The sequence below is a fragment of the Rhodamnia argentea genome, chromosome 3 (assembly GCF_020921035.1).
Source record: "Rhodamnia argentea isolate NSW1041297 chromosome 3, ASM2092103v1, whole genome shotgun sequence".
NCBI classification, from domain to species: domain Eukaryota; kingdom Viridiplantae; phylum Streptophyta; class Magnoliopsida; order Myrtales; family Myrtaceae; genus Rhodamnia; species Rhodamnia argentea.
In genome coordinates, this window is record NC_063152.1 from 7225416 (window position 1) to 7234358 (window position 8943).

Consider the following 8943-nt stretch of genomic DNA (forward strand, 5'->3'; position numbering starts at 1 on the left):
CGAGCTTAGCACAGGCGTAACTGAATTCTCGATTATGTAGAGATTCTGCTAGGAATGGATGATAAATTCGTTGTACTAAGACTCGAAGTGCCTGAATCAGAATGCTAACTAGCCAATTTGGAGGATTACGTGGATAATGCTGGGTTCCAAGCATTACTTCAGAATTTGGTGGAGAGCGACAATGGAAGAAGAGGAGCCGGCCGAACGCGAAATCAGTGGTTTTGGAACTTCTAAATGTGGAGAGCAAACCGAAAGATGAAACCAAAGCCAATTTAGACCTAACGGAGAAGATTACATCTTGACCTTTTTCTCCTAAGAACATAGTGAAAAATGAAAACAATGTAAACTGGTTAATGGAGTGAAATGAAGCTCAACTATGTAAGCTTCAACGACCGTCAGTGACTGAACTTAGTGCCCGCAGATGACCTTCAAATGAGGTTCAACTTCTTCGGTCCTCACCGCCGTAAAGAAGAAAACGATAATTGACTATAATTTCGGCAATTCTAGATGCTCTTTGACAGCCTCCTTGCAGCTGAATCACATCGTGAGTACCCCAAGGATCATGAGAGTCCGTGACGTCTTTACTCAGCATGGATTGTCATCTTCTCCAATTCAACTGCCCCCTCGAGAAGAAACTTAGCCAAGGCACGCAAAAGTTTTGATTTCTCATTGTCGAATTCAAACCCGACAATTTCAACCCTCTTGAGTTGATTTGCCACACAAGGGAAATCCTTCCGTGAGCGCCAAAATTGCTTTTCAACAAAGTTGCAGAGCTTTGGAAAATCTTTTTTCCTAAATTGAAAACACACATCCACAGTAGCTTTTTAAGAGCTAATTAGAAGAATTAGGAGAAGCAACAACGTAGCAGTGACATTGCGCACAAAAAAGAACTGTAAAACAAACAGGCTTGTCTATTCTGATAGGGCACACCCTAGAAGTTCTCGCTAATCAATGATCACATCTTTGTCGCAAAACAGTCAAACTTTTTTCCACGTAGCTCCAAACCATCCCAGCTTTTTTTCACATACCAATTCGCACCATCCCAGCCCTTTTTCACATACCAATTCGCTTACGTAAGTAGATGCAAACTGTGTGTAAACCATAAATGGCAACAAGAGATTCATTGTACAACATCAGCTTCAAGTTAAAAGCCTGAAAGTAGATGATGCGAGGCTGACTACCGAAGCATACATGTCACTATGTCCACAACAAAATGGATTAATACCGTGACATTATTGGATTTTGGATTGCATATGGCTAGCTTTTCCAGTAGTGGAGAACTCTGCAGCAAGAACGCAATCCCCTGAAGCTCGCATTTACAAACTGTAGTATACACTACAATATTTTGCCATCTCCATGACAGGTACGGCCATCCCTTTACCCCCGTTGTTGATAGAACCTGAAAACAAGTTGAATTGTGAACCAGGTAGCAGAACATGATATGATCTTTTAGTTGTTGAGGTTCATATATGTCTGATATAACAGCAACATACGTCAATAACATATCCAGGAAGAAAGACCAAACAAAATCAACTCGTACCTGAAGACACCAGCTTCCGAATGTGACTTTCGTGACATGTTGCAGCTTTAAAAGATGTGATTTAAAGTCGTCAGAAAATTTCCAACGAAGAGCAGTTGGCTTGTGAAAGGTCAACTCTGCCTCTGCTAATGAAGGTACTCTCAGTAGGCAAGGGCAGAAGACAAATCCACCCGACGAACGCAATAAAAGCAGATTCGGAGCCAAAATATTGAGTGAGAAAATATGATCGGCTTCAATCACCACTCTATTAGATATCTTGAGTCAATCCGGAGGCGGCAACTCTCGAGCGGGGAGGAACGCAACGTAAGAGATTCAAGAATAGGGCACCCCCTCATGATTTTCATAATCCCAAAGTTATCCCAAAGAACAGTGGATGCTAAAATCCCGTCACTGCACAGTTTCTTAAGTGAAGGCCAGTGGATGCTAAAATCCCATGGAAAAAAACCATTCGACAGTCGCAAGCTCACCAGGGACGCGCAATCATACAGGATTCGAGGTACCATGCATGAGCGTCTAAAGACCACCGAAGCGTCTTCCACTTGGCGCGCCACCGCAAAGCAAAACCACCCATCGAGTTCGGTGGGGATGTACGAACCAGCATCAAGATGGAACTTCTCTACCTTAGTAGCTGTGCAGAGACTCAGTGCACTGCTGATCAAAAGAGCGACACGCCTTGAGGGGAGAGAGGGGAAAGAGAGGTTGATGTATGGAGTGGAGGTCCAAGCCAAACGCCATTGCTTGGACAACACGCTTGTCTTCACCAGGTCTTTGAAGGGCAAGAAGCAGAAGATATGGTGGATTATGACGTCGGGCAAGGGGCTGTTGTTATCCACCTCCACCGCCTCTGGTGGCGAGGCGGAGAGATCAAGGTTGGCGTCTGGCGGCGCCATCTCCCCCGCCGTGATTGGATTTTGAGGGACTTTGGAGGGTTTGTGGAGAAGGTGTTGGTGGATTGAAACAGAAACCAAATCAAATCACGCAAATCTACGCAATTCAGATTTCGAATCTTCTGTCAGGAGATTTTTAGTTTTGCAGCTTGGTTAGTAGCATCGTTATAGGGTTATTTTAATAAATGAATCCAAATAATGGCATAAAAATTATTTTATATCTTTTGAGAAATTTTACGGAAAGGGTTTGATATTTAGGGTGCGCATGAAAACACTTCTCCATGAGAAATTAACTTAGTTGATTTCTCTACTTCTCCTCAAAAGTAGAAGTTGATTTTTCTACTTCAGCTTCGGATTGACTTTTGATCAGAAAAATTCGTTTGATAACGATTGAAAATTTCTACTTTTGAAACATTATTCACAAAATCTTCGACGGCAATGGTTGACGGTGGCGGTGATCAGCGGTGGTTGGCGGCCGTGGCGGTGGTGGTGGGCGGCGGCGGTGGTCGCTGTGGTAGGCGATGGTCGGCGGTGGTCGGCGACGGCAACCGTGGTCGGCGGCCGGCGGTCACAGAAAAAGTGGTCGGCGCTGGTTGTGATCGGCGGTGGTCGGCGGCGGCTGCTATGGTCCGCGGCGAGCGGTCACAACAACGGTGGTATGGTCCAAGAAGTGATTCTCAAGCCGAGAAATAAAAATTTTTTACTCCTCAAAATTGACCAAAAATCCTATCAGAAGTGAAAAATCTTACCACAAGTGAAAAATCCTACCATAAGTACATTTTTTTACCAAACAGATTTCTACTTCGATCAGGTTTTTATCAAACACATTTCTCCGCCAAATAGGCTTCTGATGGAGAAATGCAATTTCTGAAGTGTTTTCATGCGCACCCTTAGAATGATTGGTTTTTTTCTTTTTGGTCGAAGAATGATGGGGTTGACTTGTGTGGAAAAGAAGGAAAAAAAAAAGAGTTATACACATATTTAAGATTGTCTTTAAATTATTTTTTGTCAATTATTTATTTTTTTTGTTTTGCTTTTCATCTTATAGAAGGCAAGAATGTTATTGAAATTCTTGGGTCGAGTTGTGAATTTGAAAGATCCTTTAAATTTAGGCTAATTTGCTTAAAGAGAAATTGAAGAATTTTCTTTTAAATGAAACTTAAAAGTCAAGACTCGTTAGTATTATTAGGGGAACAAAATATTATCCCAAAAGGTCCTAAATTGGTATTCAATGAATCATCCACCCCAAAATAATTTTCGTTTCACAAAATTCTAAAATTGATATCCTGTGATAAATTTGCTTCAAAGTAACTTTGAAAAAAAAAAAACAATCCATGACACAAATTTAAGGGCGCCCATTTGAGATTTTCCATGAGACGAAAGTTAGTTGGGGTATTTGTGTTGTGGTTTCTAGTTTAGAAATTTTTGCAAAACGAAAATTATTTTGCAATAAATGTATCTAAGGCATCAATTTGGAATTTTTAATGGTCTTAAACCTATTATTAAAAAAATTAAATAGGCAATGTTGGACGGATGTCTCCTAATATCAAGCAAAAACCAATCAAAAAGGGAACTTTACATGTTCTACGATTGCAAAGGATGGTGAATCATTGTCATTTGAATCGAAGTAATTATGGGTAATATGGGTGCGCATGGTAACACTTCTGAAAATGAATTTTTACTCTAAAAGTGCTTTTTCATATTTTATATTTATGTTTTTCTTTCTAAAAGCCTTTCAAATCTTACTTTTTTTTTATCGTTCCTTACCTTTTCTGTTTCCTTCACCATAACATAACTAAGTAAATATCTAAACAAATTTCAATTTTTTGCAAATTTACATTTTCGTATTGCATATATGAATAATTTTAGATGAAGATGCGCACCAAATAATTTATTCTATTTATCAATTGTTAAAAGCAAGGGTACAACCATGTTGCGGGTGTGCAAAAAAATAGAAACGTGCAAGATTTTGCATAATCATGTTATTGTGAAATATTTTAATTATTATTGACAGAATTAAATGTTGACAAAATATGAAGAAATTGTAGACACATATATGGAAAGAACATATATTTTAAAATAATCTGATTTTTTTGTAAAATTTTTTATAAGATAAAAAGAAAACATTTTCAACTTTTAAAATTGAAATACGTGAAAGATAAAGTAGAGTTATCAAATTACTGTTTGTCAATTGCAAACTTTTCAAGTAAAGAGTCGTCCAGACCAAAAAAAAAAAGTAAAGAGTTGTAGTTTTGTTCCCCTTTATCACGTATCTCTGACTTTCTTCGAGAGCTTTTGACCCTTAATTGCCCATACGATTGCAATATCAAACGAAATAAGCAGTCCAGTATTATTGATAGATTTCGGGTTCTAATTGGGGAGAACAGAAGTATCATAATAGAAATGTTATTCACGTATTGTCAAAAAAAATGTTATCTTTCCAATTGATTAGCGTAACTTAACTGTAACTTTCAGATTCTTATCATCAAATTAAATTCCGGCTCGTATCTTCATCCTTGTACTTAATTGTCGAGTCAAACTCCGGTAAAGTGCAACTGCATTACCAGGCTTCATCGTGGAGTCAAACTCCGTCGAGGTTCATAATTGTAGTTTGGTTCGATTGCGTCTTTATGCTTCTTCGTCAAGTCGAACTCCATCGAGGTTTGCTATTGTAGGTTCTTTTATATTAGTTATAATTTTTAAGTCATGCGGTTGAGTGAAACTCCGATTTGGTCTAAGTTTGGTAAATTTCAGTTAATGTTAAGCTCGTTGATTTCCTGATTGATTTGGATCACTCCTTTCCGGAGAGGCCATAGGACCCTTTTCACTTAAAAATCGAAGAGCCCTTTTCGTTGAAAGATATTTCGTTGAGGGAGAAATTTCGACGAAACAAGATGCAAATTAATTTAGGAGAGAAAAAATGTCTTTATTTTTGTTTTATTCTATCTTTTTTTTTTCTTGATAAAAGAGAATTTGTTGAATTAAAAACTTATTTTATTGAGGCTTTGTTTGTTTTCGCGAAAATTGAATAAGTTAGGAAATATTTTCTTAGAATAATCTCTATTAGCTATTTATTTCAAATAATATAAGCCATTATTTTTAGAAAATTTATCAAATCGCTCATTTTTCGCGAAACAAATAAAACCACACTTCCTCTAATTCATCAATTTTTTTTTCTGATTTTAAACTCAACAAAAAAATCAATATACTTTTGCTTAGCCACTGTTAAGAAATTTAAATTAAAGACAAAAGTTAAGAGATGATAAATTAATAAGCTGAAGCTTATCCGTCAAATTCGAGCCACATGGCAAAACTATGTCATGTGTATTGCCATGTGGCAATCACAGACGAAAAGTGAGATGCCTCGTGGCGATCACAACAGCAAGCATTCTCTCGGCTCCGACCTTAATCATACGCAATAGGTTAGCGTCAAAGGATATTTTTTCACAGCAAGGTCGGTTGTCATATAGCATAAATGGAAGTGTTTAGGCCAATTACAAATTGGGTATGCTAAAGAAGTAAATAAATAAACTCGGCTTATATGTACCCGCACCTCCTTGATCAAAATAGGTTTCGAGGGGAGGGAGTGCAAGTAAATCATTTTCTCAACCTTACGAACAAAACACTGGTCTTGCCGTCTGGTTAGGTTAAGCCGTCTGCATAATTGAAATAGACATAACTCAAATTGTGATGGAAATCGAAGGATTTCACAAAGAACTCGTAAACATGTTAAGATGAAGAATTGTTCATCCAAGTCAGAGAAGCTCGATCCAAACGAAATCACAGACTTGAATAGTTGCACAACCAGAGAGAGAGAGCAATTTTTGTTCCATACATATCATGCAAATCTAGGGTGTAATCTAGGGGGTAATGAGTACCTATGATTTTGCTTATGCTTGTATAACTCAAAAGATAGACTATTGAAATGATAATTGACTATAATTTCAGCATTTCTAGAAGCTCTCAGACAGCCTTCTTGAAGCTGAATCACCTCTTTAATCAGCACGGATTGTCTATCTTCTCCAATTCAACTGTCTCCTCGAGAAGAAACTTAGATAAGGCACGCAAAAGTTTTGATTTCTCATTGTTGAATTCGAACCCGACAATTTCAACCCTTTTGAGCTGATTTGCCACACAAGGGAAATCCTTCCGTGAGCACCCAAATTGCTTTTCAACAAAGTTGCAGAGCTTTGGAAAATCTTTTTTCCTGAACTGAAAACACACATCCACAGCAAATTAGGAGAAGCAATAACGTAGCAGTGACATTATTACCGAAAAAGATTGTAAAACAAACAAACTTGTCTAATCTGGTAGAGCACGCTATAAGTTCTCACGGACCAAATGAATCAATGATCGCATCTTTGTTGCAAAGCAATCAACTTTTTTCCATGTAGCTCCAAACCATCCCAGCTTTTTTTCACATACCAATTCGCTTATGTCGCTTATGCAATAAAATGCAAACTGTGTGTAAATCATAAATGCCACACAACATCAGCTTCAAGATAAAAGATGCGAGGCTGACTACCGAAGCATATATGTCACTATGTCCAGAACAAAAACGGATTAATACCCTGGCATTATTGGATTTTGGATTGCATATGGCTAGCCTTTCTAGTAGTGGAGAACTCCGCAGCAAGAACGCAATCCCCTTAAGCTCACTTTTACAAACTGTAGTATACACCACAATATTTCGCCATCTCGATGACAGGTACGGCCGTCCCTTTATCCCCGTTCTTGATAGAACCTGAAAACAAGTTGAATTTGGAACCAAGTAGCAGAATAAGAAATGACCATTGAGGTTCATGTATGTCTGATATAGCAGCAATATACGTCAATAACATACCCAGGAAGAAAGACCAAACAAAATCAACTCTGTACCTGAAGACACCAGCTTCCGAATGTGATTTTCGTGGCATGTCGCAGCTTTAAAAGATGGGACTTAAAGTCGTGAGAAACGTACCAATGACGAGTTGGCTCGTTAAAGTTCGACTCTGCCTCTGCTAATGAAGATCTGCTAATGAAGATACTCCAATTAGGCTGGAGACAAATCCACCTGACAAACACAATGAAAGCAGATTCGGAGCTGAAAGAATGAGCGACGAAGAAATATCCGCTTCAATCACCAACTCTCTTAGAGATCTTGAATCAATCCAGATGTCGCGAGCTTCGAGCCAGGAGGAACGCAATGTAAAAGATTCAAGAACAGGGCACCCCCTCATGATTTTCATAATCACATCCTTCTCCGAGGGAAAGTAATCGAAAATAAAGTCGTGAAGGCACAATTTCTTAAGTGAAGGCCAGTGGATGGTAAAATCCGGTGGAAAAGTAGCCTTCGATATTCGCAAGCTCACCAGCGACGTGCAATCGCACATGAATTGTGGTACGACACGATTGGAGCCTCCAAAGACCAACGAAGCGTCCTCCACTTGGCGTGCCGCAGCAAAGTGGAACCACAGATCGAATTCAGTACGGACGTAAAAGTCCACATGGAACTTCTCTATCTTAGTGGCAGTGCAGAGACTCAGTGCTTTGCTGATCAATGGAATGACAAGCCATGAGCGGAGCGAGACATCGATGTTCGGGGTGGAGGTCCAAGCCAAACGCCATTGCTTGGACAGCACGCTGGTCTTCACCAGGTCTTTGAAGGGCAAGAAGCAGAAGATATGGTGGATTATGACGTCGGGCAAGGGGCTGATGTTATCAACCTCCACCGCCTGTGGTGGAGAGGAGAGATCAGGGTTGGCGTCTAGCGGCGCCATCTCCTCGCCGAGAATGGATTTTGAGGGACTTGGAGGGTTTATGATGGTGTTGGTGGATTGACACAGAAGCCAAATCAAGTCACGCAAATCTACACAATTCAGATTTCAAAAATCATCTGTCGAGAGATTTGTTGGTAGATTGTGGGGTTATTTTAATAAATGAATCCAAATAATGGCATAAAAATTATTTTATATCTTTTGAGAAATTTTGTGAAAGGGTATGATATTTAGAATGATTGGTTTTCTTTTTGGTAAAAAAAAAAAGAGTTACATGCGTATTTAAGACCCTCTAAATTAATATTTTTTGTCAATTATTTAGTATCTGGTTTTGCTTTACATCTTATATGAGGCAAGAATATTATTGAAATTCGTGGGCAGAATTGTGAAGTTGAAAGATCCTTTAAATTTGCTTTGCACCAAAGAGAAATTGAAGAATTTTCTACTTAAATGAAACTTATAAGTCAAGACTAGTTAGTATTATTAGGGGAACAAAATATTATCCCAAAAGGTCCTAAATTGGTATTCAATGAATCATCTACCCCAAAATAGTTTTCATTTCAAAAAATTTTGAAGTTGACATCCTGTGATAAATTTGCTCTAAAGTAATTTTGGGGGGAAAAAAACAATCCATGACGCAAATCTAAGGAAGAGTAAATTTGGGACCCATTTGGGATTTTTCGTGAGATGAAGGTAGTTGGGGTATATGTGTTATGGTTTCTAGTTTAGAAATTTTTGCCAGACGAAATTATTTTGAATT

At 38.6% G+C, this 8943-nt stretch overlaps 2 protein-coding genes across 2 annotated transcripts; both read right to left on the bottom strand.

Annotated features, from left to right (window-relative positions):
- Positions 1-1316: 1316 nt before the first annotated feature.
- On the bottom strand, positions 1317-2430 carry LOC125314005 (putative F-box protein At2g39415). Its single transcript, XM_048275464.1, has 2 exons — positions 1986-2430; positions 1317-1399 (listed from the first exon to the last, which is right to left on the bottom strand). The coding sequence occupies exons 1-2, from the start codon at positions 2428-2430 to the stop codon at positions 1317-1319; spliced, it is 528 nt and encodes a 175-aa protein (XP_048131421.1).
- Positions 2431-6426: 3996 nt separating this feature from the next.
- Positions 6427-8186, bottom strand: LOC125314006 (F-box/LRR-repeat protein 25-like). Its single transcript, XM_048275465.1, has 4 exons — positions 7481-8186; positions 7271-7350; positions 6998-7171; positions 6427-6639 (listed from the first exon to the last, which is right to left on the bottom strand). The coding sequence occupies exons 1-4, from the start codon at positions 8184-8186 to the stop codon at positions 6427-6429; spliced, it is 1173 nt and encodes a 390-aa protein (XP_048131422.1).
- Between the last annotated feature and the right edge of the window lie 757 nt (positions 8187-8943).